Here is a 15925-nt window from a genome sequence, read left to right on the forward strand (position 1 = left end):
AGCCTATCTGCGAAACACTGTGGGGCAAGAGCGGCTACACTATAATCAAAAAATATCAAATCTATAAAATATTCAATTACTTCCCAGTCATTATCTGTACATCAAATCAATCTGCTACAGGCCCCGCACTTGGTTAATCCGGCACTGACAGGGAAGCAGATGAATGATATAGTCTTTCGCTGCTTTCTGTCTTTTGTGGTATCTAGATTGCTATGGTGCTATTTTCTTCTTATTGTGTATAATTGCACCGTACTATTCTCGTAACAGACGAAATAAAAGTTTTCTCTCTCTCCGTAATTTTTCTTTATCAAAAGTTCAAAAAAACTAAAAAAAACTTTGATTTTGGAAACTCTGTTCTCACATTGAAAGAAAAATGCTCAACAAGTCAAAAATCTAGAAGATTCGACGAGATAGAACAAAGCAGGTTATGACCTGTGTCTGTTCATGATCGTTCGAAGTTACTAACGTACTTGTTTTGGGAACAGAATGGCAAAGTGGGGCGAAGGTGACCCACGTTGGATTGTTGAACAACGTGCCGACGCCCACAATGTCAACAACTGGCACTGGACAGAAAGAGATGCAACTCAGTGGTCAAAAAAGAAATTAGAAACTTTGTTGAAAGATCTGTCTATTGTGGATGATAAAATTGGCTCATGTGTCATCAGTGAAATTACATCATGTACAGGAGAGGCATCAGTAAGCAATCGAAAGAAAAAAATTATATCTTTTTATGAGTTTCAAATTAAAGCCAAATGGAAGGGATCATTAACAGGGAGTGATATTACATACAATGGTGAACTTGAAATTCCTAATTTAAGTGAAGAAAATGATGCAGATGAAGTGGATGTTATCGTTTCATTTGGTAAAGATCAACGAGAGTGCAAAGAGCTAAAAGATGTTATGAGAAAAGTTGGGACAAAATTAATACAAGTAAAACTTCAAGAATACATTGATGCATTAAAAAGTGAGTGTGCATCTGCTGTGCAAGTACCTGAAAAAGACCAGAAACCTACAACAGCAGTTACATTAAGCAATGTAGCAACTGATAAAAATGTTAAACACGAAATGAGAACAGCCATTACAAACATGTCGAATTTAAACACCGGAACACAAATTCATACAAAAAAGTTGGTAATGTCTGAGACATTTATGACAGAGGTCAGTGAATTATTTAAAACAATGACTTTGAAAGATCGAATGTCTGCATGGGCTCGTAGTACAATACAAGCTGATGCTGCAACAGGGAATTCCTTTACATTATTTGATGGAAACGTTTGTGGAGAATATACAAAAATCATCAGGGATGAGAAGATTTGCATGAGATGGCGTTTCAAATCATGGCCAGAAGCTCATTTTTCAAACGTGTCTTTGAACTTCAAGCAAACTCCAGGCGGAGCAGAAATCAAGTTGGAGCAAACCGGTGTGCCCAAGGATTCTGTTGAAGCGACAAGAATGGGCTGGAAAAATTATTATTGGTCTGCAATAAAAATGACATTTGGATATGGAGCTCGTATTTTATGATGCGAGTAATATAGAACCTTTGCTATTGACTGAGAGGTTTTTAAAACTCTTTGCACCTAACCTTTTGTATGATAGGTTAGTTTGAAGCATGAATATGTGTGAAAGATTTCATCTAACTTTCATGAATTGTAGTTATTGAAAACACATCAAAAATAGATAACATTTTATAAAATGAAACAAAAAATTATTTGGAAGTTATTTCTACCAAAACCTTGCCAACACACTATTACAGACCAAATAAGAAAGAGGTTATACAAGTGGTTATTAAAAGTAAATTTTGTTATACTTTTACAAGATGGTTGCTGCTTGTATTGCTATTACCAGCAATTACTGGAAACTTGTTTATTACAGTAAAGTGCTATCTCAAGGTCTTTAAATATATGGCTTGTGAAATATTTAGAAGAATTTGTTGATTGATATTGAATAAAATGTCTAATGTAAAAATATTACGTGTATGCATAGGCGCCGAGTTTTCAAAATAGCTGGGCGGGCGAACACATACTGTCACGTCATCAAGGTTATTTTGTGCGTTTTTCAAAAGGGCAATTTTGCTAGGTTGTTGGGCTAGCCTAGTTTTACATTTAAGTCTATGTCTCCTCTAACACGATTTGGAAACAAGTAAATTTTGGGACATAAAATTGCATTAATTTTTTTTTTTAATTCCTGGAATGTCCGGCGGGCGTGGCCCGTCCGCCCGGGACTGGGCGCCGGTGCGTGTATACATTCTTTCAGTTTAGAGAATACAAAGTTCTAGACAATCACTCAACCAATGATCACTCATTACCTTTTAATAGTTTGATTTATATATTCATGCTGGAAGAGTTAACCATACTTTCACATTTTATAAACACGTCGGTAGTGATTCTGAATGCTTCTCGGAATTTAATCGTTAGAAATTTTAAACTGTCTTTGACATTATGAAGGTTACCAGAAGAGTGACATGGTGCAACATATGATTTTGTATTGTCGGCAATTTTTTAATAGCCTATACCATATGCTTTGTTTATTTAATGGCTTATCTTTAACCCTTTGAAGGTTGGGTGGGGGCTGTCAATTCAACTTTTTTATATCAACAGTTGTATCTCTAAAACCACTGAGGCTGCAACTACGATATTTCTTGACTTTTCCTAACTTTTATTCACCTTTATTGAGCTGAAATTTTGAGCAAAAAAGGTTATAAATTGAGAGATATAAGGCATTTCTCAGCACATCCTCTGAAATATTTCATACATATTCTATTGTTCAAAATTTTTCCACCTGCTGGAAGAAAGTAATTAATTTGGCCCTCCTAACTGTTTCACAGTGTGAAGGGAATTGGCTGTATGTAAAATTATGTAAAAAAATTTTAATCACAGCATTGCAATGCATGTTCTTCATGACTCTACCAAAAAATAATGTGTAAACTCACGCTACAATTACAGTCATAAGTCACCTCAACATTTCAACGTATATGAGCAGTTCTAAAACTTACATAGTTTTATTTTTCAGATATGCTCAGCGTGAATAATTTTACAAAGTGAATCCCAAATTTTGAGACCGTGCCTTAAAAAATAACAGATATATCACTCCTAAAGCATAAGAAGAATCGACAGCCCCCCCCAAACTGAGCAAGACTCCAGGAGCCCAACCTTCTAAGGGTTAAACTAGATTTTGTGAATGCAATAAATAAACTTTAAAACAAGACATTACATGCATATGTCATGCATTTTTGTTGACAATATTAAATACATATAGAACAGCTTTGGCAACTCTGGAAAAGTTGTTTAAAAATAATAATTTTTTTTTCTGCAGTTATTGTTTTTATAAAACCCAAGCATAAATTTCAATTAAAGAAATTTTAAGAAACTACTTCCCGTCATATTTTTAAAATTTGGTGTTAATGCTAAAAGTATCTTTCTGTATATGTATAATAAAAGTTTATATCTTTAAGCGATTGAGTAGAACAACCCATAACAATGTTATATACACTTCATATGTGTAACAATCTTTTATGTATTTTTTAAAAATCTTATCTCAATACTTTTTAAACTCAAATCTTGAACTAGTTTACTTAAAAGAATACTCATTTGTTTAAAAGAAACTCATACAGATTTAATTTTCCTATGCTGGTTTAAGATAAGGTGACCAACGTCTACACCATGGTAGTCCATGCAGTTTTATTTTTTCTGCAGAAACAGCTACAACAAAACAATATTGTCGTTTTGGGTAAGAAAGCTCGCTAATAGCAGGAACTCCACAAACTTTTCAAAAATGGGTTTTGTTTTGAATTCCGCAAAGTGTCATAGTTATACTGTAGCTCCATTATTGTTTGAAATTTAAGTTCTTGAAAATGGAGTACAAGAATTTGATTTCATGGAATATGTTGGTTAAAAACCATGATTTTGGACATATGAAAGTTGCCAGTGATGATATGTGCTCCAACTTTGCAATAAACTAAGTTGAAGTAAAGTTAGGAGGTTGAATTGCATTCATTACAGAAAAACATAAAAATATTAATAAGATCATCTAATAGGACGCCATAGTAGCAGAATTAAATCAAATTGACTGTAATCTGTTTTTCAATCATTTCTACTTTTAAAATTGTAATTTATTAGTGTGTTTTTTATGCCTGCTTCACAAAGTCAGTGTGTTTACAATTGTTTGATTGAAAGCCGGTCTGCATTGTTATATCGCAATTCAGTGCTAAGTAGATTTTTCATTCTGTATCAGAACTTGTACAAAAGAATAGGTTTCCAAGTAGAATTCTGTGAATTTGACTAAGACCATTTTTACATTTTATTTGTTCAGATTGTAATAAATATAAACTCTGCTATCAACAGAAAAACTTCATTGTGTCAAACTGGTAGAAAACTCACTTTTTTGCAGTTGAGTCTGTTCCAATCTCGACATGAATTTTATTTTGGCGTAAAGTTTCCTTTAATTCCGATTATTTTATATATTTTGGTGATAAGTATGTTCTTGTAAAGGATGGCATAATAATGGTCACACCAGTACCATTCAGCGTAATATGTTGATGTCAACAGGATTTGCCCCCTATTCTATTTGTTTATTTAGCTGGAAGCAAAGGCATTAGAATCAGCCGTTTTCATTTCATCATATCTAAACCAAGCCAAATTGATAAATTCCATAAAAGGTAAAAAGTTGTACAGAAAAGTGGTATTAGAGTCAGTGAAATTTGACTTGATTGAGCGTGTTGCGATTGTACGAAACTCAACTGTAATCCATTTTTTTTGTCCTAGAAGTGTGTGTCATGTGGTATCATATATACTTGCAACGTATTTTTTCACAGATGTCTCATTGTTAAGAAGGAGCGAACTTCCTGGCTCAGCACTACCTGACTACTCACTGTAGAACAACATGCATTGTGTTTCGCTAACCATACGGTGTAGCCTCCACACTAGCCATCAAGACTTTTCCAAAAACATGTGTTTCTCTACAGTGGAGGCTACACCGGTATGGTTAGCGAAACACAATGCTCGCTGTTCTATTGTTGATTAGTGTCTTTGCATGTTACACTAACGCCTGGAAGATCGCTTCTTTTCAACAGTGCTTATCCTTGGCGACAGTTAGTTTAGTTGTTTTCTTTCCATAAAGGTGAGGATTCAATTGACTGACAAAAGCAGTGGTTGAGAACTATGTGGCATTAATTAGTGGTGCGATACTGATGAGCCCTGCTTCATGGGCGAAACACGGTGTCTATGGCTGAGCTCTTGCTACACTCGACTGCCGAGAAACAGATGTCTCATTGTTAGGTATAATTGATTTCTGTGCATTGCTCTTGTAGCAAGACCTGGTTTCTGTCATTTGATAATCTTCTGTGACCGGTATTGTAAGTTACAATAAACTTTTTCAGCAAACCATCTTTCTGCTACTCTGCAAATTCAACTGCCCAAAACTTTCAAGAATAGTCAACATTTCAGTTTCTTAACCTCAGCAAAGTAAATAAATGCTAGAACAGAAGATCGTAAACAGGAGGTCAATACAAAAGAGGGACACCCCAATTCACCTTGAAATCTCTAAAGATTTGAAAAGCAAATAACAAATTTAAGAAACAAAATATTGATTTCACTCGTGTTCATTCTTTGGGTTAGGATAAAGGAGATGTTTTGCATAACCAATAACCACTCCCAGACGCTACTTGATTGGCGCTACATTTATTTCAGTCGCACTCCCGCTACTTTCCAATATAAAGTGAAAAAATTAGCTCGTTTTTGAAGTTTTTTTATGGAAACAATGCGTGAAAATATCAAAGCAAAAATAATTCGACTATTGCGGGAAGCATCAAGCCACGGGGGGTAATGTGCCTTAATTTTGACATATTTCAATGGCATAATTTTGAGACTAAGAAAATGGACATTCGTTTGCTATGCATATTATTATAACACAAGGTAAGTACATTTGAAAAATATCGTTCATAATCATTTGGTTGCCATGGTAACCAACGGGGAGGCCATAGTAACAAAAAACAATAACAAGCTTAACTCAAAAACCAATTAAGCTACGAGCACCAAACTTGCAGAATATGTTCTAATGTTAATTGCGCACAAAACTATGTTTTTGTATTTAATTTTGGTTGCCATGGCAACTTAGCAACAGCCAATCAAATTATTTTTAGCAATATCTCCATTTTGCCTAAATAATATAAAAAACGCTCTCATGATTTTGTAGGTATAGTTGTTCTTAATATATATTCCAAATTTCACACCAATGTGATGGAGTTATGCTTGTTTCCGCGGGGCCACATGCACCAAAACACTAATTGGAGATATTGCTCTCCAAAGTTTACAATTCAAAATAGCCAAAAGGTTAACACTTTTGAGAAACTATATGAAGTATATACGACTGGAAATACATAACAAGTGAACATGCACAGTCAGCTTTTCTGTATTAACACATTCAATGCATTATGGGAAATTTTAATAAACTTTATTCTTTTTGAAAGAGGACAAATAACGATAAAACAACATGCAAAGTTAGCAATAAAATGCTAACCAAACGCAATAAATCGGTTGTCAAAAACAAGAGTGGCCTTCGCAAAAATTGAATTTCAATGCCTTATTGGCCACATATTCCAAGTTTTATGGGTTTATTTTATAGAAGAAGACTTAACCTATCCAAAACCAACAAAAACAGAAAATGGAAAAAAAAATATTTTTTTTAAATGTTTGAGCACATTACCCTCTTGATACCGACAATCCGACAAGAGTGACACCAGAACGACTCCGAGGGTTAGTTCTTTGGTGAGTTAGTGCCATCTCATGAAACGTTGGTTAAAAAAAGAAGTCAATTAAGAGACTTTTTTGCAGACAGTCGCAAGTCCTTGCGCTTTCCTAGTGCCGATTTATAACCTCGCTTTATTAAATGCAAAACCCTATTCCTTCCTGTGCTGCGTGGAGAGATTTTCTCCATTGGGAAAGACCTGCTACAGCCAGAGCGGGCAGCAACTCGCATTTTGAAATGCTCGTGTTTTTGAAAGAAGTGTAACAATAAATTTCACCTAGAACGTGTTTTCTATAACGACGTTGAAATGGCAGTGTGGCAAGCAATACAAGACGGACTCCGTCTTGAAACAATATCATTTGTTTTCAAGGTCATTTGGACGCCACAAAGTGCTTTCTGCGTCAATTTAAGTGACAGAAATAGCGGTAGCGCGCTACTTTAGCCCAAGTTGCGTGGCGGCTAGTGCGCTACTTTTAACCTCTGGATTCAACGTGTGCAGACGTTGAATCAATGCAAAAATGACTGTTTTTGCTGTCTGAGGTTCTATTGGCAACAATCCACTCCGATAGCTCAGCTCGGTGTGAACTGAAAAGGGTCAAGATCAAGCAACTTGCATGTTCAAAGTTTAAGGTGCGCTCTTGAGCAACTTTGAATCTCGCTTTTTACTTTGCTACATTTGGTAAAAGAAGTAACTCAAGCAAACATCCCTAGCCCACTTTCCGTCTCGTTGACTGGGCCCGCGTTAGTGATTTAAAGCTTCTATGAGTAGGCTAAGTGAAACTGCCAGGATATCCTCCTAAAAGGCTTTAACCCGATTGTAAACGATGTACTTTTAAGAAAAAATTGTAAATGCGGTCAAAATGTAATTATGCTGTCCAAATACTAGCCCTCCCGATAGATCAGTTTGTCGAGCGCTACTTTATGTACAAATAACTCAAGTTTCTTCATTTTGTCAGAACTGATTTAATCTGCCTTTCCAAGTCAAAACAATTGAAGCTTAACTTACTTCTTCTTGGCCGCAAGTGGTTTGTGTAGCCACATTTCTCCTTACAATTGCAGGTAGCCACTTTAACAAGTCGAAATTCTGCCACTAAAAATGACTAGAATGAAACCGGTTTAAGCTGCGGTTTAAGTGACGTAAAAAATGGTAAAAAGAAGATGATAGAAAGCAAATTAAGTAATGGATTTTTTGTCAGCTGGTTGGCTTAGGGGTTAGGGTTAGGGCTAGAAAGTAGTCATTTCATTGACGCGGATTCGACTCCCACCACTGCTATTGCTCTTTTTCTTCTGTAATTACCAAGTAAAGTTCAAAACAAGCATTAACTCTCTGGATGAGTGCTAGAAGGGTCACAATTGGACGGTAGCCTCTTATAACATGTTCTGATTGGTTGGCGGTTGCGTAAGTGCGTAACCCTTTCGACAGATCATTTTATCACCATTGCACTTTTAGGCCAAGAGCAAACGCAAGGTCAATTCTTTTTTTTATAGGTCATTAACATAGTCCCAGTCCGGTTATCTTCTTATTGCTTATCAGCAAAAATCAAACGTTAATAATTGCCATCAAAAGAAACATTCTAGCAAACAAAATCCCCCTTTATAAATTCATATTAGGCTACGAACGTAAAATCAAACGCAAAAAGAGAGAGTTTGTTTGCTGGACTGTATAACGTAGAAAGTTGTGGTGCTTCCAAATGGAGTTTATTACGCAATAACAAAAGTTTCAAGAGTAATCTTTCTTTATCGTTACGTGCTGAATTCTATTGGAAGAGGACTAGCCTAGGCGTCATCATCTATTGGAAGAGGACTGGACTGCTTCAATGAGTTCAATGTATGTTGTTGAAACACGGCACAATTAAACAAAAGTGCAGTAGGTTATTTGACATCAATTTTTGATATGGAGAATACTGATATCTTTCAAAATGTTTTTACTGCTAAACTTCACGTAGCATCATCTCTATGGCGATTCTAAAAGATGTCCAGTCACATCGGTATTCCGGTAAGGATTGCCTGCTACTAATCAAGATGATGTCTATGTTTGATGGTCGTTCCCATGACAGCCGGACTACTTCGCTCAAGAGAGGAAATAGTGTATTCGACAATACGCAAAGGTGAGAATTGGCGTCGAGTCCCCAGCATCTGCAAAAACAAATGGAAGGAATTGAAGCTGTACTCAGTGTTGCCAGATAGTTGAGGTCGTTCGGGAGAAAAAATTGTAATTGGAGAAATTTTAAGTTCCAAAAAGGAGTGGAGAAAGAGACTTGACTGGTAACAGGGAAATGAAGAGCGTAGCCTACCAAAACGCGCAACCTAATCATACCATCTTGACTTTAAATGTAGGGTACGTGATGCAAACGTGTTGTCAGATTTTCTATAAATTTTCATATAAAATGCTACTTTTACTCACGTAGGCTAGGTCCAAAATAAACTAATATTTTCCTGTAAATTCTAGCCTAAAGCTTGTAAAAATCAATTCAAAATCATAGTAAATTTGTATTTTTTTGAAAACAGCAGATTAATTGTTTTGAACATGCTTAATTTCCAAAATAGTGTTGCATTGCGAAATTACGGATTTAAAATTTTGCAAACTTTAGAGTAAATTCACTTAACAATACCGGTACAAAAAATATGCGTAAGAAAAAAGTCATTTTTCGAAAAGTAAGAATATTTTCCAATCGGGATATTTTTTGTAGCTTACTGATTTTTTCCGCATGAATATTTTCCGTATTTATATTTTCCGTATGGGTGTTTATTTACTTTCGAAAAACACAAGCGTTTTCGGCTACAGCCTACAGAGACTTCGTTACCTGTTATTTGACCCACAGTGACCTCTGAACTCTTGACAAAGTTTAGTGTCTTTATTGTCTCCGAAAAGGTCACGTGTTGGGCATTGGTGCCCAAATCTGCAGCTGACACCAGACAACAATCTACAAAGTAACACAAAACTTAAAATAAGCCTTATCACCAGTGACGTAAACTGGAAAGAAAATTTCTAGGGGGAACTAAAGCCACTGTTGGTGGGGGGAGCAAAAGTCATGAAACATAAATTATAATGGTATTAAAACGTTGTAGTTTAAAACAGTTTTTGAGGGGGAAATAAAATGTTGGGGGTGTCGAATTCAGTAACTGGAATAAAGTAACTTTGTTACTAGCATTTTTTTGATTTGTTGAAGCTTTATCCGGTGCCTCCCAAAAAACTTATTTCCAGATCCGCAGTCGGCTTAGTCTGTCTGCTTGATAAGTTGGTAAATAAAGTAAAAAACGTAGGCTACAGCTCAAGTAAAAAAAAATTAGGCTACATTAAATCTGCTGAAAGGCTACAAAAAATCACCTTTTATATTTCATTTGTTCCTTTGAAATTTCGTCCATAAACATGAGGTGGTCAAACGATGTGAAAATAATATGATATTGTGACGTCAGAATTGCTTTATCCAAGACCAGCTCTGCAGGATAAACTCTGCAAAATGCCATTGGTTGCGACTTTCCGTTACTAATTATCTTGTTTCGGTTTTGAGCAGCACATTAATCCTCCCAGTCAGAAATATGCCACAAATTGAAACACTAAACAGGCAATTTTAATGGCAGCAGTTTGAAGAAAAAACAAAAAAAACATTCTAAAATAAAATTTCGTCCCAATGCAAAACTCCTCTGCCTCAGTAAAGAGTTGGGCTTCAACTAGGTAGGCCTAACATTTGTTTAGGAATCAGCTCCAAGGAATTAGCATAGCGCAACAGCTTCAAATCTAGGGTCTATGGACCATTACATTATAACTGAAGTTGCCGTATGATTGTCGCCACTTCAGAAGGTAGAATTTTTTTTGCTTGGCATATCCAGGCTTCCACCGGGTAGTAAACAAATCTAGAATAATTGGATGGGATGGCAAAAAACAAATCTGAAATCAACTTCAGGCGTGCTCTTAAACCTCTTGCCAAAGACACAATTGCATGCTCTTGAGCGGTGTCGAACACATACCCTTCCGAGCGTCCAAAGAAGTGTTTTCGCCACTCGACTAATCATCAGGAAACAGGTTCGCTTTATTTAAAGGCCCTAACGAAAATATTTTTAAATGTACTGTAGTTTGTTTGTGTTGTGGCAGTCTCACAGATTTTACTTTTTAACTCACCCATTTGCGTAGAAGTTCTCGAAGACAACAGCGAAACTTCTCATGATCTTTAGCGCCACAAGTGCAGGTGATGGCAAAGATTTTACAAAAGTCAGAAGCGATTCATAAGTTTCACAATCGTCCGCTAGAGTGCGACAGACGGGTACTCCTTGGCTATTCTCATCCACAATATAACTGATCAGCCAAAGATATAACTTATTAATCTACTCCTAAACTACTCTTTTTTTATTGATTCAACGTCTTCAAACACTGATACACTAAACACTTATGTTGATTTCAAAGAAAGGTTGAATAACAAAACTTTTAATTTCGACTGTTGTGTAAATAACTTAGTAGGTTAGGCATACAATTGATAATCACTGTACATAAAAATCACAACTTTGTAAAAATTAAATTTTAAAACGACAAAAAGCAGTGAAATCTTGAAAAAGTCATCGAGTCATCTGCTTCCATTTCAGCACCGAGTCAATTTAGTTACCATTTTACCGATGATTGTTAAACCAGTTATCATTTTACCACAAACCAGTGATTCTACACTTGTGCGTCATCTTAATTTGCCAAGTGCGTCGTGCACAACTTAATTTAAAAATTAATTGTTCTTACGCGCGCTATAGTTGCGATCTATGACTTCCAAAGAGACAGTTTTGATTTCCTTAATGCAAAGTTATGTAACTTAATTAGCTTGGCCTATACTAAATAATTAATTTTCTTTGGTACAAGTATGAATAAGGAATGACGCATCAATCAGACGTAAAATAATGTTATAGTATTACAGGACGAAGTGAAATCTGTAGAATTTATGTTTCATAACAGAAATTCTAAAAATAAATTCGTAAGAATCGTTGAGCTTCGATGAATTTAAAGTTTTCAGCTTTACAAAGGAATAAGCTTTGTTGACTGTGGGACCTTAAAGTCGCTGGATCGATAAAATGTTTAATCTTCGGTCTCGGATGACTTTTGAAGCCTTCAATCGATTTTGCCGAGGAACTAAGATTGTTATTTTGTTTTTCGCATTTAGTGGAAAGGGAAACTTCACTAAGGTTGCCCTTTGACATCGAGAAAAAAGAAATAGCATTTTATCCAGCCTTTAATAGGCGACGGTTGCTTTTTAAATTATTTCTACTTATATAGGCAGCGTAAGATGCAATGCTAATAATCAATCAGTAAGTAACAGTTAACTAGTTAACAGTAATCAGTCAAACTAGCCCAATTTTAATGATGGGACTGTTTGCTTTGTTCCCGATAGCTATTTAACAGGCCTCGGTCGTAGATTGTGACGTTTATCAATCTACGGTGAAAAAAAGGTTGAATTACAATGTAATTCAGAAGTTACAATAGTTTCTTTAGACCTTAATCATAAATGGACTCACCTAATCGTGTGAACGATCGATTTGGAATCTTGCAGCGATAGCAATTCACTTCCATTCTTTGCAAGCAAACAAGCAAAATGAACATCCGGGATACCAGGCCAGCCTTGCATCCGGAGAAGTTTGTAAAAAGATTCTTTCGCTGTTTCGAACGGGACATCAGTGTTGGCATAGTTACGGGGGTCGCGGTTTATGACGACTTCCATCGGGTCGAGAGTTTTGGAATACCGGTTTGATTTTGTTCTTTGAAAACTTACAACAGAAACGCGCATCGAGTGTTGCCCGTCTAGACGCAAATAAACCCCACCTTCTTTTTCATGAACAATATTCGGATAATCTTTGTTTTGCAGCAAAACGTTCATTTCTTTACAGTTGAAAATTGTAGCTTTTTGAGAGAGAATCTGAGACTTATCAACTGACTTTGCAATCGTTGAGGTAGGTTTCGGAAAAGCCACCCTGTAATCCTGTTGGGCTTCAAATAAAGAGAGCAAAGGTTTTTGGGTTTCACTTTCCTGATAGAGCAGTGTTTCCGTTCGATTTATAAACTTTGTACTTAGATTAGCTTCCAAAACCGTGGTCATGATAGGAAAGACATTTTCTGACAAATTTTCTGAAAAAAGAAAAGAAAAAGCATTACATCGTGTAAATTTTATGACTTATCAAGATATAGGCGATGACCAATCTATAGATTGGTGTAGCTTGGTTGTAGGTTGCTAATTACGTTTCGCAAATTAACAATTAGCAACAAACGGTTTAGATTTCAAAGTTATCAGAAACGATATTCAGTAGTTGTTCCAACGTGTTCTAGTCGAGGTTCATTGTGTGAACTTGTAAAAACTTTGAGTCAAAAAACCAAGTAAATTTCTGATAGCTATCCCGAAGACTGCAAAATCTTAGCTTAGGTAGGCTGCTGATGCGGGCTTGCAGTGTTGAAACCTCCTGTGACAAGGATCTTGTCAGGCCTCCTGCCGCTGTCAGATACAACTACTAGAACTGGGAAATTTATCCAACTCGAAAATTAGTCCCAGAAACTGTGAAATTTTTCCAAATTAAAGACAAAATTCATCATTTGCAACACTCAAGTCAAAAGATTTTAGTAAAGAAACTTTCAATGACTTCATTATACAAAATCCTACCCACCCTCGATTGTTCTGTTCAACTCGGCGACAGTGTCTTGATGCTTGGCTGCTGTGACGTTCGATGACGACACTGTGTTTCTTTGTCGCTCAATGACGTCCCGATTCTTTAAGCATTCTGCAATGCAAGAAAGTGGTTGATCTGATACCCTGCTTTACACAGTCAGGCTTATATTCGTTTGTATTTTAGTACAACAGCACAAACTATATATCACAGATTATGATAAGACGCAGAATCATTTGAAAGAGACTTTAAATTGAAATTTGAATTTACTTTTAGCTTGCTACAATTATTTCATATACAAACGAAACGATTGTTTTTAAATGTCACAAGATGTCGTGAGAGCATTTTCCATCTAAACGTAAAGTAATTTTATTTTGAAATACCTTCTTTACAATCGTTCTAGGCAGCAATTAGACAAATTTTTCTGAATTTATGTAGTTATGTTCTGTACTTACTAATACGTCCATTGTTGTAACGCATTTGATTAGTCACCAGGAAAAACTCGTTCAAAACGATACAGATCGCCATCATCAGGGCAAGAGTAATAGAAATACCACTCGCTAAATGGCATTTTGTTTCCTTTCCTTTTGACATTACAGAGCTTCATATTATTTTTGCATACTTTGTATAAAGATCTAGATGTCTGCAGTGAGTGATATTAACATTAAGTTGTTTTCTTCTGAAAACGTTTGGGAAAAGCATTTCACGAACGAAGTTATCATTTTTTCCTTTTACTTGTCACCTTTGTTACATCACGTGAGCGGTCACTGCTGTGTACCTCTGTACATTTATTTTTTTGTTTGTCGTATCCAACCTTACACCTGGTGGTTGAAGATTTAGATTAATTGAACGAGAAGGCAAGGAAGCCAATCTTCGTGACCACCTTCAGGCATGTCTTTAAGTGTCCTGTCAAAGACACAGCTGCATGCTCTTGAGTGGTGTCGAACCGGCACCCTTTCGATTGCCGTTCCAGAGCTCTCACCACTCGGCTATGCAGCCGACATATGTAGACTATGTACTTTTATACATTTATGACGGAGATAATATAAATTTTTAGAGTTGTAGGCTAACCTTAACCTCAACCACATTATTTTAAGGGTCAAAATCAAAACAATTCAAACCTAAACATAAATCTGACCTACAATTTGCAATCCTGGGTTCAACACTAGTTCAAGTTATGATACTTTTTATAACTCATTTCAACTGTTGTGACTTTCTGTTGGATAGCGTTGAACTTGGTTGTAGCTATGTTAGCTAATTTCTACATTATTTTATTATAATTTCTAGCTTTCCTGTACTTATGAATTATAACTTCAGTTGATATTTTGTCTTGCAATAATTAATTAAAATCCAAGCAAAGTTTATTTCATTATTTTGCAAACTTTTATAACTTATCAATTATTTTTCTTTGTTGTACTCGTAAATACCATATTAAACAGGAACTTTATTATTAAAATTTCAATTTGTCTAAAATCAGAAACACCTTTTTTATTATGTTAAAATCTAATATAGTTTTAGTTATGACCAGTGTTTCCATATTATTTTCATTTCTACTTTTTACTTGTATTTTTAACAAGAATCAAAAGTTATCATGGTGCCAATTATTTTTTAGGGTTAGGGTTATCCCTAACATTATCATCATCATCATCATCATCCAGTAATACCACTGCTGGCAGATGGCCTACACATATGTTTCCACACCATGCTGTGTTTCGCTGTTTTCGTCCAGGTGATATCAATCTTTTCTTCAATGTCACCCTCCATCATCTTTTTCGGTCCCTCTCTAGTTCTTTTTGCATATCTTGGTGTCCATTCTGCGATTATTTAGGCCCATCTGCTGCCTATCACTCTTCTTACATCTCTTTCATTTACCTCTAACCCTAGACTTTATCTGCTCTGCATTGCAGTAAAGCATTATCGTACACAGATCATAATCGAAATTCAGAAGTCCTATGACAAACATGTGGATAAATCACATACGGACAATCACACAATCCGATCTAGACCTGAAAAACGAACAACTTTCTTTAAATCTGGAAGGCGCACTTTTTAAGAGACTTCTTGAACTGATTAATCAGCAGATGCTATTCTGCTTGGTTTCCATACCACACAATGGTTTTGGCCTTATATTGTTGCCACACAATGGTTTTGGCCTTACATTGCTAGAAGCAGCGGCTTGGTTTATGATTATTTCTCGGTGTTTTAACACTCGAGACAAATGTCCAATGTCCATTCATGTTGGTGCAACGTAATCTCGAAAACTTTTTCTTGTGTTCATACTCGTGCTGCTTCTGATAAATTGAAGAAAACAATTGAAATGATAGCGAGGAGTAAGAACGCTTGGTTTGAAAATGGGTTGTTTGTCATAGGGCTGGCGACTTTTTTCAGCCAGAAAAGTAATAATTTTTACATTGATTTAACGTTTGCAGACATTGAATCAATGCAAAAAAGTGCTGATTTGCTGACTATGTATTCAATCTCTACTTGCAGAAAAAGCCGAGTTAAAAGATAAACTTTCAGCTTTATTCTGGCACATTGCTAAAGTACACCTGCTCAT

At 35.8% G+C, this 15925-nt stretch overlaps 2 protein-coding genes across 2 annotated transcripts; one reads left to right on the forward strand and one right to left on the reverse strand.

Annotated features, from left to right (window-relative positions):
* Positions 1-406: 406 nt before the first annotated feature.
* LOC145784264 (activator of 90 kDa heat shock protein ATPase homolog 1-like) lies at positions 407-5381 on the forward strand. The gene has a single exon (XM_082596052.1). The coding sequence runs from the start codon at positions 487-489 to the stop codon at positions 1519-1521; it is 1035 nt and encodes a 344-aa protein (XP_082452178.1). The 5' UTR covers positions 407-486; the 3' UTR covers positions 1522-5381.
* A 3115-nt stretch (positions 5382-8496) lies between these two features.
* Positions 8497-13882, reverse strand: LOC145784839 (uncharacterized). Its single transcript, XM_082596679.1, has 7 exons — positions 13824-13882; positions 13369-13482; positions 12232-12838; positions 10862-11035; positions 10070-10195; positions 9546-9665; positions 8497-8877 (listed from the first exon to the last, which is right to left on the reverse strand). The coding sequence occupies exons 1-7, from the start codon at positions 13846-13848 to the stop codon at positions 8673-8675; spliced, it is 1371 nt and encodes a 456-aa protein (XP_082452805.1). The 5' UTR covers positions 13849-13882; the 3' UTR covers positions 8497-8672.
* Positions 13883-15925: the final 2043 nt, after the last annotated feature.

Source organism: Aplidium turbinatum, chromosome 15, assembly GCF_918807975.1.
Source record: "Aplidium turbinatum chromosome 15, kaAplTurb1.1, whole genome shotgun sequence".
Lineage (NCBI taxonomy): Eukaryota > Metazoa > Chordata > Ascidiacea > Aplousobranchia > Polyclinidae > Aplidium > Aplidium turbinatum.

Coding starts and splice junctions, on each gene's coding strand:
- LOC145784839 (XM_082596679.1), bottom strand. CDS start 13,848: ATGCGTTACAACAATGGACGTATTA. Junction 13,483..13,823: donor TTACAACAATGGACGTATTA/GTAAGTACAGAA, acceptor CTTGCATTGCAG/AATGCTTAAAGAATCGGGAC. Junction 10,196..10,861: donor GAGAACTTCTACGCAAATGG/GTGAGTTAAAAA, acceptor GGCATTTTGCAG/AGTTTATCCTGCAGAGCTGG.
- LOC145784264 (XM_082596052.1), top strand. CDS start 487: ATGGCAAAGTGGGGCGAAGGTGACCCACGTTGGATTGTTGAACAACGT.